A 21613-nucleotide genomic window follows, 5' to 3' on the forward strand; every position below is an offset into this window, starting at 1 on the left:
GACGACCGCTAGGAGGAGCCTGAGCGGCTGTCTGCTCCAAGAACGCAGAAGGGAGACCGGGGCGAGTCACATAGACTACTCCTGTCCTAGGACAAGGCTCTTCTTGCCCCAGAGAAGAAAGCTCTTTGCACATACCCAGAGGTATGGGTGCCTTACTCCATACGATGTTTCAAGCATTGGCTCTCTAGCCCGGTTTGGATAAATAATATGACGTTGTTTCAGGCAAGCTGCTCACATAACAATGGCGATTAGCTTTGCTGCACCTACTCTGCGAACAATATTTTTATTACTCATCGTTGAACAATAGTTTTATTACTGATTGTCATTATCAGCTATTGGGACTCGAGGCAGATTTTTAAAAAAACTCAGTTAAACAGCAAGCAAATTACAAAGTATAATTTTTAAAAACGTGAATCTAACAGCAAGGATTCCTAGTAAAACAATATGATGCAGTGAGTTGAGATTACACGCATGAGGAAACGCAGTACAAAATATAAAACCGTTCAATCTAACGGCAAAAGTTCTTAATAATAATAATAAAAAAATCGAGTAGCACAGCGATTAAAGACGGGAAAAACACGGGCAGGGAAAGAGGACAGCCAAGCGCAATCACCCCCACCCCTCGGAGAAGTAGAGAGGGACTGCAGAGCGTCTCTTCTCGCACGCGACGTGTTGGGATGACGTAGGCTCGGAAGCAACAGTGCTCTCTTTTCCGGAAACAAACGTCGTTTTCCGCCCAGCCTGTGGCCTGTTTCTGCTTCGTCGGTTGAACCCTTGAAGACCATCGTGGGTTGGCGAGCGAACAGAGCGCACGGCGGGGGCGAGATTTGGCCGCTGAGTTAAGATGTTGCGCGGCTTGAGCGGCTGGTTCGGGATGAACCGGGCGGGAGAGGACGGGGAGTCCGAAGCCGGTGAGGGAGACGAGGCGCCTGGGGGGGAGGCGGCAGTGCGAAGCCAAGAGCAGGTGGAGGTGCAGGTGAATCCGGACCCGCTTCTTAACCAGGCCAAGGGACTCAGCAGTAAGTGCTTCCACCCCCACCATACTTGCTCTATTCCGGTACTGCTCTCTCAATCCTCTTCTAGAACAGGAACCTCTCCTGTCCTTCCTTCCAAGCTACCAGACAAGTCGCCCCCTAAATGCTTTCTCTCTGTCACTTAGCTCTCAAGCTAACCCGGTCAGACGTCGTTTGTGCTGGTCTCCCTAAAGCTGCAGTTCTATACATACGAATTCCCCCACATGGGAACGGGTGACAACTGCCTGGAGGATTAACGGGATATTATTTATCTTCGTGCCATGAAAAACTCCAGCTGCCCATTTCTGCCCATTAAGTTTCTATTAAAGTTTCTTCTGCGCTGTCAGCAGCTCTACTTGGGAGTAAGCCCCACTGAACAAAGCGCCCTCATATGCAGTTTTACTTGAACGAAAGGCCCACTGAGATCCGTGTAGTTTACTTTAAGGAAGGCGTACCTAGGATTCCTTAGGCTGCCATCTACTGCTCATTTTACTTAATTGAAGAGGCATTGATTTCGATAGAATAAATGCATTGTGGATTGTTGTTGTGGGTTTTCCGGGCTGTATTGCCGTGGTCTTGGCATTGTAGTTCTCAGAGATCTCTGTCTTTTGGTGCTACACCTCTGAAGATGCCAGCCACAGCTGCTGGTGAAACGTCAGGAACTACAATGCCAAGACCACGGCAATACAGCCCGGAAAACCCACAACCATCGTTCTCCGGCCATGAAAGCCTTCGACAATACATCGCATTGTGGATTGTTTCAGGTGGGTAGCTGTATTGGTCTGCAGTAGAAGAGCAAGATCCAGGTCCAATAGCACTTTATAGACCAACTAGATTTCCAAGGTAGGAGCTTTCAGAGGCAAAGCTCCCTTTGATCTTGTATCTTATGAAGGGAGCTTTGACTCTTGAAAGCTCCTGTCTTGGAAATCTAGTTGGCCTTTGAAGTGGTGTTAGATCCAGATCTTTTCCTCATATTGTAGACGGTAGTCCAAGGGGCAATCTTATATGCACTTAACTTTTGAGTAACTTCATTGAACTCAGTGGGACTTACTCTGTATATACCTCTTGTAATTTTATTTTAGACACTTCTTTCGTTTTTAAGAGATACTGGGGTATTCCAAGAGTTACAGCTGTAGTTTTCAAAGAACATGAAAAATCAATGCATTTCACTATTTGGGGAACACTACAGTGTTCTTGGAATAAAGACTTATATGTTAATGATAGATGAGTCATTAATAAGAATTTGCCCACATCTGCTAAAAAAGCGGTAAAATATGCCAGTCATTTTTCCTTTTTCTGGTCTTCCTGAGTAGACGCTTTAACTTTTTAAAAGACTGTTCCAAGAAGCAGCCCCTGAGTATTTTACTACTGCCAAAATTTTGTCTGTCAGGATCACCTGTGAGTTTCAGCTTCTGAAGCTTCAATCTGATGCATATTAACTATTTCACAGTTAATATAAATAGCATTTCCTTTCCTGGACATGTACCTGACGTAGGGTTGCCAGGTCCCTGAGCAGCCAAACTAGGGGATGGGGGGGGGGGTCATGGGAAGGATTCCTGCAGGAGGGCACTTATTTCTGAGTCGCACCACATCACACCATGAATGATGCCATTCTTGGTGTTACGCAGAAGTAATGGGTTGTGCCAGAGGCCAATTGTGCAAAACAGCTCCGAGCACTATATTGGGGGCTGATTTTTACTCAGTCGGCCCCCTGCGTGACCCATTACTTCCGTATTGCACCAGAAATGAGATTCCTGGCATGACATAGGGTGTGCAGGGGTGCTCCAGAGCGTGCGAGAGCCCCACCACAGTCAGTCAAGAGAAAGGTGGCATGAAGCAGAGGCTGGGGATCCCCTGCCAGGGAGCTGGCAGGCCTCACCTGACCAGATGGTACAGGTGTTTCTGAACATTGAGGACTTTAATAAGTTAACCAACCCAGATGATTTCAAATTACTAAAATAGGTAGGATTGCTTTAAACAGAAAATGAGGATGTAGTTTGACACACTGACAATGCAATTCCAAGAACACTTTACTGAGAGTAAACCTCATTGAGTAGCATTTTGAATTGACTGGCTTATAATTGCTCTCTGAGTTATACCTGAGGCAAGTGACTTGTCAATACTTTACATTCTAAATAGGTCATCCTGTTGAATTTTTGTAACGTCTTTCCCCTTCTTATAGCACACATTTCCTTATTTTCCTATATCCAAAATATTGTATTGCAAACTGAGAAGAAATTTAGCATACTGAGAATGTTTGTCTTCTCTTATATTCTTAGTGTACCTGCACTCTTAAACACACCTGTAGAATATACAGAAGCTTGAAAATGTGAATGTTTACCTTGATTTTAAGTGTCCTCTGCTTTTTGTCATGGAATTTAAGTAAAAGACAACTTTTAAAAGTGTCGTCCAAAGTAGATTTTACCTAAGGCTGAAAGATGCATTTGGTATCTAGTCACAATGATTAATTTAGGGCAAAAGATGAATAATTATGTGGATGCTGTAATATACCTGTTTTTGCACTGTGGAGTTAACTACTGAGATGGAGTCAAAGCTAGTGAGAGCCTAGAAGAATGAAAGGAAAGGAATAAGATACAGTTATTCTTTGCAACTTTATGTATAATCCTATTGTTGCATGCTTTAATTGAAGCTACCGCAGTGCTTCAATTTGATCAAATATAAGCAGTCCTAGGATTTTGATTCTGTAAACATGGCAAAACAATGATAAGTTAGGTAACGTTTGCCTAATCCTTTTACCACTGTCACATGAAAAGGACTTCAGGATTTTCTGTACTTGAGAGAAATATCCCTGATATCAACTTGGCTTTCATATTACTATACTTATCTTTGAAAGTGGCATCTAATAGCAAATAATTAACTGCATTGTTTTTATTCTGTCATATCTTTCCTTCAAGGAGTTCAGGATGGCATATGATTCTGCCAGCGATCTTGTGAGGGTAGGTTAGGCTGAGCGGCCCAAGGCTTCATGATATGAACCCAGGTTGTCCCAGTCCTTGACAAATTTTCTGTGGCTGTAGGAGCCAGGCCCGTTTTTGTAGCCTTCAGGATTTTGTTTTTTCATGACAATGTTTTCTAATTATTGCTACCACAAAACCTAATCCTAAACTTCTTCACAGTTTCCTATCATTTAATTAAAGCTATGATAAAAATATTGTAGTGTTTAAATATGGGGCAAAATTTATTGTCATCACCGAAACGAAAAGCTAATTTCTAACTCTACCCTTTCCCACAATTCCATGTTGCTTTAAAATCTCATTTAATTTAATGTTGGAGACACTACAGATATTAACAGGTGAAGAAATGAATCCATTTATCACCATTGAACGGTATATAAAGTTTACATATAAACAAACAACAAGAACTTCATGCACATTTATTTTCATGTCACATATCAAAACTTTCTGATGCAAAATGATAAATAAGCTTTGAGTTGAATCCAGCCATCTTTTAAAATCAATCATGGCCAGTTCCCCTCATTTTTATGGCCCCTGTTCTACATGCTTTTTCCCCATACAGGTCCCATGATCCCATACATGGCCTTTTTGTTGGTTTTCCTTCCTTTTTCACCGGTCGGAAAACCTGCTAGGATCCATTCCTTTGCACTCCCACAGAATGTTGGTAAAAGAAGCTACAGTCAAATCAATGATGAAAATATTAGGTGCCACAATGACATTTCTAGATACCATGGAGCCCTGGTGCCTGGGATTTGTCAAGCCCTGGTCTAACAACTGCTCCGTTCTAGTTTTCTGAATTCCTGCTCTCTAAATTAAAAATCACTTATTTAAAATCATGTGCACATACAACTCTTTGATCATGTACTCAGTTGCATTATATTGGTGTCTTGGGTTTGCCAGAATTCTAAGTTGGTGCAATAATTTTCTTCACATACACACACACACAAAACATATATAAAGGTCCTGTTTTTTTTTATTTAGTGCATTTTAAGTACCCTCAATTTCTTCTAGCTAGCACCATCTGAAAGCACTAAGTTATTATATGGGACATTGGCCTCATACAGAGTGCATAAGGCTACTATAACCGAATTATTCCTTAATTAATAGTAGAAACTGAAGATCATGGTCCCCTAATTTTAACTAGTTATGTTATCAGTGATACTAATAAACATTCATTTTTTTCCACCTATAAAGTTAAGAGATATCTCCAAGGAAACTTCCTTTACTCTTGCTTTGTGTCTTAACACAGCCTGAAAGTGCAGTATCTGAAAAGAAAACACAGTAGAGCTTGACATTATGTATTGTACCTTACCCTTTGTGCATAATACATATCCAGAATTTGTCATTTTGGAGGCAGAGCTTATGGGCTGTGCATAGAAATTATGAGCTGAATCAATAACAGATACAAATAAATGCCAGAAATGTGCCTAATATATTAATTAAAGGCATTCTAAAGTTCAAAGAGAAATCTCTTTACATGTTCTTTTCTTTTCAAAAGGTTATCTGTTCAATTTTGCCACTACTGCCACAAAAAGGATATCAGAATCAGTAGCTGAAACAGCACAAACAATAAAGAAGTCGGTTGAGGAAGGCAAAATAGAAACTATCATTGATAAGGTACTTTATACTGAAAATAATGTACTTTGATATCTCGTATGTATGTTCTCTTGCATGTTTTGTTTGAAAAACAATTTCCCACATTTTAAGAATATTTAAGAATATAATTGAGATAAGCTAGCGTAAGTGTGAATTTGACTTCTCCAGTTGCAAGAATGGAATTGTCTTATACAGAAGTGTTACAGGTACCAGCTTATATCCTATCTCTGCATAAACAAAATATGAAGCCTTCCTCCAATGGAAGAACCAAAAGCTGGAAGAAGGTTCCTTTAGGATGGAGAAAGCTTTTCTAGTCTATTGTATGAGTCCACCCAGTATCTCATGGGTCAGCTGCTCCATCCTCTCCTCACCTCTATCCTAACTTGTTCTCCTCCTAAGAGTAATTTTCAAAGTCACAACCCTTTTTATGTAGGAAATGCCGTCCGGAGTGTTAGACAGCTAGAAAGATATTTCATGTGCATGTACCTTATTTCTTGCACCAAAATGCAACAAAGTTCAAATAGTGGTAGCAGTTAATCTTTCTGATACGTCATCAGAAAGAAGCTTGGTCATTTCCCCCTACCAAATACAGTAAAATACAGTATTATATCTGAGTGCCATGGTTAGCTTGATCTATTAAAGAGACTCAAATAGTAAGGTGGGTTAAATGTAACCATTGACAAAAGCAAAAAATTAACTGGATCATTACAGTGTACATTCTTCTGTAAAGAGAGAGTTAAGCTTCTCTAAAATTATTACTTGTGTTGAAAAAACTATTGTTACATGTGATGTTGGCTACTGTTGGTGACCTGTGTTAGTCTTGCTCTAGGGATGGGTAGGAGAAATCTTCAAGAGGTTTTTCTGCATCGTATTTTGGGATGTCCTTTATTTATTCTATGCTAATTCACCATTTAAAAATGAGAGGAATACTTTTCTGGCACAATACTGACTTTTCAGCCCTATACACACAATGACCAATAATTAAGTTGATGGATGAAAAGAGAGCAACATCCAAATATATCTCACAGTTAGAAGGAAAAGACAGGAAGAATGCAGACATGTATTGATCTGGAACATTTCTTTTTATGGAATGCAACTGCATTTAAATCACTACATTTGATATGTACTGTTCAAAACTAAGCATAGATTCATATTATTAATTTGTTTGAATTTTCATTTCAAGGCCATATACAAACATTCTAGTTCTAAGTACCATGAACTGTTCTTGCTTGAAGATGAGCTCTGTGATCCTAAGAAGACTTATGTGGGAGTAAGTCCCATTGCATAAAATGGGACTTACTTCCAAATCGACCTGCTTAGGATGGTTCTGTAAGGTCAAAATCTTTAGCAGTAGTAAGTTATGACTATTTAGCCTCCTCTTTCATCTTGCCATTCTGTAATAACTTTAATTTTCTTGTAGACTATTATAGGAGATTTTCAGAAGGAGCAGGAAAAATTTGTTCAACAGCAGCACACCAAAAAATCAGGTATTTTGTAAATATAGTTTTACTTCAAACAGATGAACAAACAATCAACTGCTTTGTCATTCTAGATAATGACAAAGACATAAGGTGAGGCTTTTTATAGCTATTTTGTTAGCTTTTGTTAAAGGTTTGCTGAGAGTTCAAAAACTAGCCTTGTCATACTTTGTAATTAATATTTTAATTCCTGGCTGTTTGTCTTACCCATACAGATTCTGTCTAATTATTGTCTGTGAGTAAAACTGCGTTAATTTGCTCTGGGTTATTCAGGTCATTAGCAGGTCATCTGTAGAATAGTTTTGTTACTTTCCATTGCATAGTTGGCTTGCAGTTCCAAGCATAGATTTATGAGATTAATTTTGCAATTAATCTTGGCTTCTTAACAGAAGCTAGTAATTAACAAGCTATATTCTTTCATATCACTGTCAAAGAAGATCTTGCCATCTTCCTCTTTAAGTAGGGCGTTGCCTTAAAAACAGCTGAGTTTATATATAATTAACTTCATTTATACACCATCTGTCTCCCCAGTGTGGACCCAAAGCAGCTTACATTGTTCCCCTCTCCTCCATTTTATTCTCATAAAATGAGACAAGTAAGGCTATGTATGTGATTGGTCCAGAGTGACCCAGCAATCTTTCAAGGCAGAGTGGGCATTGAAACCTGGGTCTCCCAGATTCCAGTAGTTATCCAGAAGTGGTGTAATAGAAAGCATACAACTTGTTTTATTTATAGAACTGAGCAAAAATAAAATGGTTTTAGAAACTGAAAAACAAAAAGTATTACACTAATATGAGTGAAAATAGTTTAATTAGGACCCCTATTGTCACTTTTGCAAATACCCTTACCAAATTAATCATGTTTATTATCTTAACCAGTATTCTGAACCCTTTCCTTGTTCACACTTGTATTTCTATAATGAAATGAAAATTTCATTGTGCAAGCATCACAAAGAAATATTCACTGCCAGAGGATATAGTGATGGCCAACTGCATAGATGGCTTTAAAAGGAAGTAAGATAGACTCATGGAGAAGTCTAACTGTGGCTGCTAGCCGTGGTGACTAAAGGGAATCTCCATATTCAGATGCAGAGAAGTTAGCCGTGTTAGTCTGTGGTAGCAAAATCAAAAAGAGTCCAGTAGCACCTTTAAGACTAACCAATTTTATTTTAGCATAAGCTTTCGAGAATCAAGTTCTCTTCGTCAGATGCCTGATACAGAGACTGGACAAACACAGAAGAGCAGAGGGAAGAGGCAATTAGGGGGGGAGGGGGAGGGAGCAATCAAAACATTCCTTTGCTAGTATATGTAAACATCTCCTTTTGGTGTGTGTATCAGTTGGCTTCAAAGGAGTTTGCCCTGTTAGTTTGTAGAAGCCAAACAGCTAGACCATCCAATTCCAATGCAGTATGGGCCTTCGATAACCACAGCTCTCCCTGCCAGATGCATCTGACAAAGAGATCTGTGGTTCCCGAAAGCCCACGCCAGGTACCACTGAGCTCCCCCAGACCCCACCTCTATAAAGGAAATCTGTTACCTGTGGTAATGTGATAACCATTCATAGTCCCTATTCAGTCCCAGCTTGACAGAGTCAAATTTGCATATGAATTCCAGTTCAGCAGCCTCCCGTTGGATTTTGTTTTTGAAAGGTTTCTGTTGAACTACAGTGACCTTTAAGTCTTTGATGGAATGTCCTGGTAGGTTGAAGTGTTCTCCCACTGGTTTCTGGACGTTTCCATTTCTAATGTCAGATTTGTGTCCATTTATTCTTTTGCGTAGAGGTTGGCTGGTTTGTCCAATGTACAGAGCAGAAGGACATTGTTGGCACATGAGGGCATATATCAGATTGGAGGATGAGCAGCTGTAAGAGCCAGAGACAGTGTAGTTGATGCCATTGGGTCCTGTAATTGTATTCCCTGGGTAGATATAGGGGCAGAGCTGGCATCTGGGTCTGTTGCAGGGCCTGGTACCTGTGCTGGTGACTCTGCTGGCTGATTCATGGTTGTGAGTGAGAAGTCGTTTAAGGTTGGGGGGCTGTCTGTAGGCAAGGAAAGGTCTTCCACCCAGGGCTTCTGAGAGAGAGGTATCATTTTCCAGGATGGGTTGTAGCTCACTGATGATACGTTGGATGGGTTTGAGCTGGGAGCTATAGGTGACAACCAGTGGTGTTCTGTTGTTAGTTCCTTTAGGTTTGTCCTGGAGTAGGCTGTTTCTGGGTACTAGTCTGGCCCTGTTGATTTGTTTCTTCACTTCATTTGGTGGGTACTGTAGTCCCAAAAATGCTTGTTGTAAATCTCTTAAGTGTGAGTCTCGGTCGAGAGCATTGGAGCAGATACGGTTGTAACGTAAGGCTTGGCTGTAGACAATAGACCGAGTGGTATGTTTAGGGTGGTAGCTGGAGGCATGTAGATATGAGTATCGGTCTGTTGGTTTCCGGTATAAAGTGGTATTTATTCGTCCATTATGTAGTTGTACAGTGGTGTCCAGGAAGTGTACCTGTTGTGTAGCTGTTTGTTGTAGAAGCTGTTTGGCTTCTACAAACTAACAGGGCAAACTCCTTTGAAGCCAACTGATACACACACCAAAAGGAGATGTTTACATATACTAGCAAAGGAATGTTTTGATTGCTCCCTCCCCCTCCCCCCCTAATTGCCTCTTCCCTCTGCTCTTCTGTGTTTGTCCAGTCTCTGTATCAGGCATCTGACAAAGAGAACTTGATTCTCGAAAGCTTATGCTAAAATAAAATTGGTTAGTCTTAAAGGTGCTACTGGACTCTTTTTGATTTTCCATATTCAGAAATTCTCTGCTTTACCAGGAGGCAACATCAGGGGAAGGCCTCGGCCTCTATACCCTGTTGTTGGCCCTCCATAGTAACTAGTTGGCCACCTGGAATTCTTGGAAGCATTATACCTGTAATGGGAAATCTAGTGAGATACTCCTGTGGTAGAGATAACCATAAAGAAGCATGGAAGTTAAAATACACTTTTCTTGATCTAGTTAGGATTATCTACTCACAACTACTTAAAGAATTGCATGTGATACCTATGTATACATAGTTCTCAAAGCTTAAAAACTACCATATTCCACTAATAAATTGCTTGCATATTTTTAGCTAATCTCAATTTCTAATAATTGGATTCTGTCATCCTGCTTCTCTGTCACCTCCTAGATCAACACTTATAGGGTGATGCCTGGAGCTGAATGTGCACAGCTTTACTTACTGTATAGGGTCTTTTTAGCATTGAGAACTGGGTGTAGGAAACTGATGTACTGCATTTGCATAGACTTGCTATCTATCTCATAGAGAACTTTACAGTGCTTACAAAGTTGTAAGCACAACATTACATGTATTTTCAGGTATGTGTGTGACATCACTGTTTAAAATTGTTGCGATCTTTGCAATCATGTTTCTTAATAGCGCCTATATAGCAATTGCTTTCTAATACCTATCTTGATACTTGCAACAAATTAAAGAATGAAAATAATCGTACTCCAGCTGAACATTCTTCTGATAGATATTGGCATTTCCCAACTGAAATTAACAGTAGTTCTACTCTCTACTAATATTGACTGCAAATATTGTAAAACATTCCCATTTTGCTCACAGAAGCAGCTGTGCCTCCTTGGATAGACAGCAATGAAGAAGAAACAATTCAACAACAAATATTGGCCTTATCCGCAGTGAGTTTTTTTCTTTGAACATATGCAAGCTTCAGTCATTTCTCACTTAAAACAGGACTGTAGACTAGAAATATGTGACAGTTAATAAAAATTGCTGGTAGGATCACAATCTTTCCTAAAACAAAACAGTTTTATGCCAGAAAGATATCCTGACAGCACAATTTAATAGCCTAATTGCTTATCTGAATAAAGGATTCAGAGAGTGTTTTAGAGCTATACATTTCTTATTTACACTCCTGACTGACAACTACATTTTATTCTTCAAAGGACAGAAGAAATTTTCTGCGTGATCCACCAGCAGGAGTTCAGTTTAATTTTGACTTTGATCAAATGTATCCAGTTGCTATGGTAATGCTACAGGAAGATGAGCTTCTGAATCGAATGAGATTTGATCTTGTACCGAAACAGTGAGTAATCTTCAGAAATCACTTAAATGTGTACAGCTAAGAAATAGTGACTGTTCAAAATTAATGTGTTAACTCCCATCATTATCCTCTAATATTTCAAAATCTCATTTTCATTTACATATAAAAAGCTTATAATTAATGGCATGCTACTCAGACTGTAAAAGCTGCAAACTTGTTTTAATATTAAATCTAAATTATTTCTCAAAGAATTTTTGTGGCAAGAGTTTGTCAAATACTATTACACAAACTCTGAAGATACTCTTGATTTTCATCATAGCTGGTTAGATTTTAGTGTGAACTTTGTGCCCACTACCAAATTTAGTACCACATGGACTTCTGTAAATATAGAGGAATTGTCTAAGATGTGCATCTGAGTATGGGTACTTCACAGATACAGCCATTTCAGTGATATATTCAATCTTTCCTCTGTCTTTCAAGCAAGGATTGTATAAATTGGAGCACAGATGGATATGCATGGCATCCCATATATATTTCTTTATTTGGGTGGTACATGGTGTCCCCATCCTGTTCCCATTCATATAATAAAAGTGTGAAGAGTGTCTTTGTTGTTAACAAGTAGAACTGGACGTTGTCTTCATAGCAATAAAATCTTGCATTTAGATTTGTTAGCCTAAAATGTTTCCTCATCCATTAGGAAAAGTCCCTTGCAGCTTAATTCCCATATATTCCATAGTGACATAAAATCAGTACTCTTATCAAACTACACTTTCTGTCTTCAGTGTAAAGGAAGAGGTATTCTGGAGGAATTATTTCTACCGCGTCTCTCTAATTAAACAGTCTGCACAACTCACAGCACTGGCTGCACAACAGCAAGCAGTGAGAAAGGAGAAGGGTGGCAGTGAAGAAGGTAGAGAGCTGACAGGTAGAGATTTTATTTTCAAACATCTTGCTATATTGGATTATAACCCCTTCCACTGGTACCTTGTTTAATGGTATTTTACTTGAATTCTAGAAATACAAAAATTTAAAACACAGCAATTGTTATATTTCACAGCATAAATTCTCATAAAAACTTTTTGTTATAAAACTTTTCTAAGTCAGCATACATGGTTCTCCCTTTTTCTACTTTATTCTCAAAGCCATCTTACAAGGTAGGTTAGGCTGGGAGTGAGCGACTGGACCAAGGTCACCCACTGATCTTTATGGCTTATTGGGGATTTGAACCTGGGTCTCCTCAGTTCTCATCCAGCAAGCTTAACAACTATACCTTATCAGCTTGCACCATTTTATTAAGCCAGCTATAATTAGACAAACCAAACAAAACTTTCAGAAATACAGAGGAAAGTCTTGTCTAAAAACCGGACTTATCCATCACTCACAGGATTGGGAGTTGAGCTTATATGTCAACTTATTTAATAGAATTGAACCTATGCTTGTCTCTACTTCTCTAGATGCTCATGTATAATTTAATGTTATGTCAACAGCAAGTGTGTTCTATGTCCAAAAATACATCAGGAACTGCACCCAAAAGTCACTCATACATATTACTGGAAGGTAATTTTTTGTGTGAAAATGACACCTAAAATACACAGAGGTCAATTTCTCTGTCTAGAGGTTAAGAGAAGATGATGATTTCTAACTGTAAGAAGAAGTTAGCAGATGAAACAAAAAAAAATCAGTTTTTCCAGCCCTATCATTCTCAAATTCTGAGTGCCTGGAACATAATTTTAACATTATACAATTATACCACTTGATGACTTGAAACTATGAAACTAAAGATGATCTCTCCCCATTAAATACTCGGCATATACTGAATCCAGAATTCTGTTTCTGTCTTCTAGAAACTGTGCGACCAAAGACGCCGCCTGTAGCAATTAAGTCTCAGCTAAAACCTCAAGAGGTAAAGTTTTTTTGTACTCTTGATCAATATTTACAACAGAAGTATCTTTGATTGTTTCCGTTACAACATGTGAACTGAACACATGATCAGTCCTAGCTGATTTCAAAAGAATTACTTTTCACACCAAAGTCACAAGTTCCTTAAGGAAATAAGGACCATGCGTGGCCGTAGCAATTCAGATCACAGTTTGAATTAGGTGATTGTCTGTGACGTTTGTTCTAGTCAGAACAGAGAAGATGCAGTTTTTACTCTCGCCTCCTCCAAATAGCACAGTATTCTTTGCCCAAACTTGGAAAAGTTGCATTATGAATAACGATCCAGCCCTTCTTAGGTCTTAACAGTGTAGGTAACCTTTGCTGTTGCTGTACAGATCTGGTATGGTAGAAGCAGAAAAAGCAAATGCAGTCAGACGATCCCATCAGGGCCTCCTCTTTCTCTACTCTTCAGTATTTTTGCTACTGTTGTGATAGTTCATGCCCCATGAATTGAGGTGAGAGGAAGTTTGTTTCGCAAAATTCCATAAAGATGCCATTCTGTTCTCAATCTGTATAGAAGTTCTGTGTTTCCCTGCTCTCTATATAAATTAGTTAAGGAGCAATGCATTTTTTCACATATTCTTTAACATCTGAAGGAAGAAGAAGAAATTTCTACTAGCCCAGGTGTATCAGAATTTGTGAGTGATGCTTTTGATGCATGCAGCTTGAATCGAGAAGATTTAAGGAAAGAGATTGAACAACTTGTGCTTGACAAAAAAAAAGAAACCTCCACAGCAGAAGGTAAAATGAAATCTGTTTTACATTCTTTGATTTAGGTCTCTAAAGAGATTGAATAGGACCAACTAGGTTTTCCACTGGTGAAAAAGAGAGGAGAGGATCCCCGCTGACCACCAGAAAGGGTTTTGGGGACAGAAGCTATAACAAAGAGGAGAATTGGCCAAAATTGAGTGGGAAAGCTCACTGGATTCAACCCAGTGTTTTGTTTGATTCTGCAATAATTTGAATGGAAAATGGTTTTATAACATCAGCCACTTCTCATTTCAAAGGAAAAATACAAATTTGTCTTCTGTTAATGCCCTTTTCCCTCAGTTGCATAATTTAAGAGCTTACCCTTGTCTGAGTTATTAATAGATGCATCTTCACAGCAAAAATTGAGTACTTGCAGAGTTAGATATTTTGAATAACTAAGGTACTAAAGTGTTTTTTTTTCCTACAACCTAAAGTGAGAGTAAGAGGTGAGAAATGGCAGAAGACTGCAACTCACTAATAGCAATTGTTTCAGAACAGCTTTTCAGTCTAACTTACTTGCATCATGCATGTATATAACACCCCCCCCCCGCAAAAGGAGTAAACCTCTGAGCAGGGCCGGCGCCACCAGTGAGGCAGTGAGGCGGGGTGCGCGGGCACCGCTGGGCCAGAGGGGGCGCTGGGGGCAGAGGTACGCACCACGGACCTGGCGTGCCTGCCCCACGCCACCGTCGGCCAGCCCTGCACTGCTGCACGTCCCCTGGGCGGGTGCAGCAGCCACGGGCCAGGAACAGCAGGCAGCCAGTGCGGCACGCGGGCGGCCTCCTTGCGCCGCCACAGCCACCCGCCGGCCAATGGCCCCGGTGTTACTGTGTGATGTCATCACATGATGACATCACGCAGTCCGGGGTGCGCACATGCATAGCACGCGCGCGAGGCTGGCTGCAGGCACCAGAAACTCTGGCGCTGGGGCTGCCTCTGAGGTCTTCTAGCTTGCTGGATCCCAGTTTTCAGTGTTTCACTCAGTTCGTAACAAACTTTGGTTGGGGAATCTGAAAACCTTCAAAATCTCAGGTATGTGTAAGGAAGAGTGACAGAACAGGAAAGTCCAAAGACTTCAGAGGTTCACTCTCATAAACAGCAATTTGCTCTTTACATCTTATGGGACCCAGTATGTTTCAATAGCAGCAGTACTTCCCATAGTAATAACATACAGAAAAAAGTGTCTGTCTGGTGACAGCCATGGATAACAGCAACTGATCTCCTGGTTCACCCATTACACTTTTCCATACAATTGCATGCTCAAGAAAGACTGGAACTGCTCATGTGGAAAGAAAACTTTGTGCTAGGCCAGATCCCAGGTTGAATCTGTTGAGGGTCATAATTTTAGTCTTGAAATAGCACCATCTGTCCCATTAAGTATGTCTAGCTGCAACTTATTTTTTGAGAAACACTATACAGTCTAGTAAATCTGAATGTTTGTTTCTGTTTCGAAGAAACTGCAGACTGGGAAAAAGAACTGCAGCAAGAGCTTCAAGAGTATGAAGTGGTTACAGAATCGGGAAAGCAAGATGACAACTGGGACAAAGAAATAGAAGAAATGCTTCAGGGAGAAAATTAACCACTTTGTATAAATGCTTATTGAAAACTGACAAGAACTTGTTTTTATACTTCCTTTGGAGACTTTCTTGAGGCATGAAATCGGTTTTTGTAAAATAAGGCTTCAGGTGATAAGTAAAAAACTGTTCCATGAAAATACACTCCCTGATATCGAGGGGACAATAAGGCAAGTTTGACTTGTATGTTTGGGATGCTGTGGTTTGTTTCTTCTAACAGGAGCCCCACACACAGTTTGATAAATCACTTATGAAAATGGGGGGATTACAAATGAGGCTTTGAGTACAGCACAAGGTAAGCTTCTTTGGGACAGGAAAGATGCAGAGGTCCAGAGTAAATGCATACATTGCTTAGTCTGATATTTTTCTCCAGAAAATGCCAGTTTATGTATAAAAATTCTGAACAGTTTATCTGTGGTGAGGTAAAAATAGAAAACTTGTATTTAATTTCTTTCATGAACTAATGGCACATCATGTTGATATTTTGATTTTTTTATAAATAACAATTTATGAAAATGCACCTAGTTGTTAGCTCTTTCTTAGTGCTTGGGGGACCATAAGACACTATAGGATATATTTATCAGACTTCTGTTTTCATTACTTACTAAATTTCAGCCCCTCAACATCAAAAAACTATAATGCAACAATGATTCTATAAAATATAGATAGATGAATTGCAAACCTAATGAAGCAGTTAGGTTAATATTCTGTTGGTAAAATTTCCAGTAACATAATTGGGGAATATACTGGCAAGACTATCTTGAGATTCATAAGAGGGGTCAGATGTTTTTAAAAGGGGGAAAAATCAGTTGATACTATTGTATTAAAACTACTGAACCATTTCTATCCCACAATTTCCAAACTGCCAGTGGCACAATCTAATAGCAAAATTTAAAACAGTTTCCAAACCATAAAGATCTAATAAAATTATTTCTTTAAATATTACTGTGTCCAATGTACTTTAAGGTAAGCATCTTCACCTAGGTCCTATTCAAATAAATAGTATAACTTGAACAGAAGATGCTAAGTATAATAAGAAATTCAGGCCCAGCTAGTGTGGGTATGGTTGAGAAGTACTGTAATAAACACAAGCTTTGCTGTAAATAACATAAAATATATTTGGTCAGAAGTAGGGTCACTCACAATAAAACTAATAGTGTATTTTGATATAAACTTCATAACAGTAAAGCACTGAACTATTCAGTAGAGTATTATCAGCATACATAATATATTTTAATTATGTACAAAATTAGTCACATTTAAAAGTAAAAGTTTCAGCACTTCCAGTGTAATCCTAAGCATAGTTACTCCAGTCTAAACTCATTGAAATCAATGGGCTTAGACCAGAGTGACTCTGCTTAGGATTGTACTGTTCAAGTCTCTAATCAGAACTAGCACAACTGATTCTAAGCATCCATTTTTATCTTCATGCAGCTCTTTGGAAAACTTGAAATTTGCATGAATTGAAACAAGCTTATCTACAGTTCCACAACGTCTAGGTGCACAACTGCATCTTTGATTTAAAAACTGTATATCTACAGCATGCCCATCTTGCCTTTAAAAGTATTTTACTCATTCTGAAAGAAAACACTGGATTTTTTTTTAGTATTCTCCAAAATTTGTTTCTGAATTTTTCCTCCCCCCACCCCCTGGGCCTTTACATCTCCAGCTGAACTTACGTTACACGGCCAAAATACTATTCTGGATGCTGTATAGGTAAATGTATTTGTCTTAAATTCACTTGTGTACTCTGCATTTTGGAACCAAGGCTCTTCCCCCATCTGTTTAACCGAGAAGCGAGAAGCTTGACAGTCTCTTCTGGCCCTTTCTTTCTGGAAGTTGGAGAAAGCTGAGTGTGTTTACAGATTTATAAAACTAGTTGACCCTTCTCAGTCACTCACTTATTATAGTCATAATGGGTTTCAGCACCAGAGTAAGAATATAAAAGTTGATCTTAGTAGAAGCTGTACCAGCACTTCCTGTCACTTGCAGCTTAGTTTAGATACCCTGCACAGTGGCTTTGATGGAAGTAACTTTAGTTGGGAATAGCTGGTGGCTGCTTAAAAGTACAGTAGGCATAGTCAGAAAAGCAATCATGCTCCACTTTAATGGAGCAAAGTGGAGCACAATAAATGACAAAGAACCTATAAGAATATAAGTTGAGCCTTATGAATCTGACCAGTGATCCATCTAGTCTAGCATGCTGATTGACACAGGGGCCAACCAGTTGCCCTAGAAGGCCAAACAAGGCACAGAGGCTGAGGCCCTCTTCTGCAGCTTCCTGACACTGGTATTCAGCAGTTTGCTGCTTCTGTATATGAAGGCTCCCTTCAGTCCCTAAGGCTAGAAGCTATTGAGGGACCTTTCCTCCATGAATGTTAAAGCTATCTATCCTCATAGCCATTACTACCTCCACTGGCAATTCCACAGTTTAATTAATAATCTAGTTACATATAGGAAATCATTTCAACGATGGCACCCCCTCATGGATACACACCTTAACATGGTGAGATTTGAGTGTGTCAGTGAAGCTGAGAGCTTGTACTCTGTCAAGAGTATAAACTAGTAAACTCCCTCAGGGCAGAATGACCAAAGGTAAGACCCCAGACTAAGATGCATCCACTGCATCCACTCCATTAATCAAAAGTCATCAGCAGAAGAGAACTGACAGTTCAAATGGTAATGGAGATGGAGGAATCCTTTAAGAGTAGCTACTGGACCACAGCAGTAGTGGACAGTGACCCTAGTAGAGGATCTTTCATGGACAATGGCAGACACTTTGGCTAACCCTGGCTAGTACAGAGCAGAAGAAGGCAATGTAAACCACTTTTGATCATCTCATGCTTCAAAAACCCTGTGGTGAAACAATCCAAAAGGGGAAAAAAATATAGTGCTGGAAAACAAGACCCCAGGTTGGAAGGCACTCAACTGACTACTGGGGAGGAGCAGAGGTAAAGTACGAATATCGCTGTTCTTAATGATGGGACTGGATCAAAACCAAAGTGTTAGCTGTTAACCACACTGAGAGAACAGTTTATGGATAGAGTATCATAAACCCCTTCTTCCTATGCCATAAGTCCAAGACACTGCCTGGTCCAGAGTGGAATCCAGCCGGCGGGAGCCTGGAAAACTACCAGAACATGAGTCAGAGGCAGTTGACTGACTGATGGCTCACACTCTGGAGAGATGCAGAGATAACAAGGTTTCCTAATAAAGCCCTTTTCTAATCTCATCAACGCTGTGCTACACTTCCCCTCGCCCATCTATCCTTACCAAAGCTATTCAGCAAACATTTTAGCTTTCCCATTTGATGCTTACCAGGTCATCAAGCAATATTTTCACCTATAGTCTATCCCAGATAGTCTCTTCAAGCCTCTCCCAACTTACTGTTCTACTTCCAGAGAAACCATTATTGTTCTTGGGAGCAAGAAGGCAGCTTGCCCAAAGGAACACTTCACCCTATAACTGAGATCCCCATTTTCAAAGTCGTTTGAGACTGTTGTTCTTCTCATGAAACACTGGTCATTTTGCTGCTTCTGCAGACCTCTGCTCTTCGAGACTGATAATTATTGCCCTCCCTGAAACTGCTTTCTCTCACTTTCCTCCCTGACTTTCCTAGTTAGCCTTGTATGTGTATTGTATATGGTTTTCTGTACGTTTGCCTCTTATTTCTCTTTAATTAAAACAAACCCTTTCCCATTGAACATCTGCCTGGTTTATTTGAAAGTTCTTAAAGGAAATAATCCCCATAAACATTGGTGGAGATTCCTAGTTGCCCCCTTGCTTGCCTACTTAATGCTAATGCTCCTAAGGAGACCTCCTATTTGGGTAACAAAGGACATCCAGTTTGTAATAGCTGCAAAAGGATAGTCCAAAGTTGTGCAATACATATAATAGTAAAATGGAATGTGAGAAATACGAAACCAAGTACGCTCAAAGTCATATAGCGAGAACTGGAACATTTAAACAAAGTAATCTAGGGTGTGAGTGAACTAAATGGACTGGAATAGGTCGTGTTTTTACTCTGGAAATGGCAAACTCAAAAGAAGCAGTGTTGCTTTTATAGTGGGGCAAAACTTCAGTTGGTGCAGAATGCTGCAGCTCATTTACTCTCAGGAGCTAGACGGAGCATGCATATAACCCCCACTCTGCAGCTATTCCATTGGCTTCCCATCAGTTACTAGCCTCAATTCAAGGTCATGACTATCTGCAAAACGACTTCTCTCCCTATGTTCCACCATGGGAGCTTCACACATCTGAACAGAGCCTTCTGAAGAAGCCACTCTACAGTTGGACAAAATCAACAGCTGCTCACACACATGCTTTCTGTGGCAGCCCCGCCTTATGGAATGGCCTGCCTGAGATGGTCAGGAGAGCCCCCACACCCCTGGTTATCTCAAACTATGTAAGACTGAATTAGTCAGGAGAGCTTTCTAGCCAGAGTACAGGTCATAAGAAATAGCTCAGAGAAATGCCTTGGTAGCGACAAGCACTAAACACTATGCTATTGGCACGGTCTGCTACGTGTGTCTACTAACAAGTTTCCACACTGCTAAAATTTCCACACTGTGAAAATAAATTATGCTTTGTTTCAGACAGATTTCATCTGTGCTTGGCTTTTGTTTGTTTAAAATTTCTCTGCTACCATTCCCTATTGTAGTTGTTTCCCTGAATGTCCTAACTGTTGTTCATTATTGTACTTTGCTTAGTGAATGTCCTTGCTGTCGATTATATTGTATTTTCACTCGCTCAGTTGTAACCCGCCTTGGATCTCAGTGAGAAAAGTGAACTATAAATAAATAAATAATGCAAAGTTTGACCAAATATCAGTTGGATTCCATGGAAAGCTTATTGGTATAACTATCATGCAAGTTGACACCCCAACTATGGATGCTGAAAAAGAAATGTAAAGCTTTTGTCCAAGTGTAAAGGAAGAAATTGATCATACACCTAAGTAAGATGTGCTGATAATCATAGGTGACTGCAATGCAAAAGGAGGAAACAAAGCTGAATCAAATACTGTCAGAAAATTTGGACCAGGATCATGAAATGAAACAAGAGGCCAACAATTTGTTCACTGACTAGTGAAAGCTGCACTCAAAGCAATTGGGAGAAACAAATAATCAGGAGTGCATGGAATATCAACAGAGCTATTTCAAGCTGCCTTGACCTGGATAGCCCAGGTGAGGCTGATCTCGTCATATCTCAGAAGGTAAGCAGGGTTGGCCTTGGTTAGTAATTGGATGGGAGACTTCCAACAAAGACCAGAATTGCAGAGGCAGGCAATGGCAAACCACCTGTTAGTCTCTTGCCATGAAAACCCCACCAGGGATCACCGTAAGTCAACTATGACTTGAGGGCATTTTCCACCACTATTTCAAGCTACAAAAACTGAGTCCATCAATATTATAACAAAAATATGCCATCAAATGCGGAAAATAAAACAGTGGCTCAATTTACATTCCAATTCCAAAAAGGAGACATCAAAGACTGAACAACTGTCAAACCATTGTATTAATTTCCCATGCAAGCAAAGTGATGTTCTAAATTTTACAAGAAAAACGCTTACCATATATGGAACAAGAAATGCCAGATTTGCAAGCTGGATTCAAAAAAAGAAAACAGGCACTAGAGCTCATATTGCAAATTTATGGTGGTTACTGGAGCATAGTAGAGAACTTCACAAGAAAATCAGTTTGTTTTTAGATTATAGGAAAGCCTTCAACTGTGTGAATCATGAAAAGCTAAAAGAAGTAAGTATGCCACACCATATGATTGTTTTGATGCGCAACCTGTACTCTGAACAAGAGACTACCGTTAAGACAGAGTATGGATAAACAGAATGGTTATCAACTGGCAAAGGAGTTAGACAATGATGTACATTATCTCCCTCAAACTCTATTCAGAACATATGGAAAAACAGAATTAGATTTGGAAGACAGAGGAGTGAAAATTGGTAGAAGGAACATTAACAATCTGAGATGTGCAGATGACACCACTGCAGAAAATAGGGAAGACTTGAAACGACTATTGATGAATGTTAAGGAAGTGCCAAAGCAGGATTACAGATGAAGATCAGGAAGACAACTACCAAGGAATTACACAGTTTTAAGACGGACAGTGAAGAAACTGAAATAGTTAAAGCTTTTCTATTCCTTGGCTCAACCATCAATCCAAAGGGAGACAGCAACCAAGAAATCAGGAGATTGGGACTTGGAAAGGTAGACATGAAGGAATTAGAAAA

General features: G+C 39.7%; 2 protein-coding genes across 2 annotated transcripts in view; one reads left to right on the forward strand and one right to left on the reverse strand.

Annotated features, from left to right (window-relative positions):
* The window catches only part of CTPS2 (CTP synthase 2), a 111215-nt gene that overhangs the window by 85789 nt on the left and 3813 nt on the right, over positions 1-21613 (reverse strand). The window lies entirely within an intron of this gene.
* On the forward strand, positions 719-15889 carry SYAP1 (synapse associated protein 1). Its single transcript, XM_054974783.1, has 9 exons — positions 719-1019; positions 5487-5605; positions 7005-7071; positions 10669-10742; positions 11010-11149; positions 11890-12032; positions 12952-13010; positions 13642-13786; positions 15250-15889. The coding sequence occupies exons 1-9, from the start codon at positions 845-847 to the stop codon at positions 15372-15374; spliced, it is 1047 nt and encodes a 348-aa protein (XP_054830758.1). The 5' UTR covers positions 719-844; the 3' UTR covers positions 15375-15889.

Source organism: Eublepharis macularius, chromosome 3 (assembly GCF_028583425.1).
Source record: "Eublepharis macularius isolate TG4126 chromosome 3, MPM_Emac_v1.0, whole genome shotgun sequence".
Lineage (NCBI taxonomy): Eukaryota > Metazoa > Chordata > Lepidosauria > Squamata > Eublepharidae > Eublepharis > Eublepharis macularius.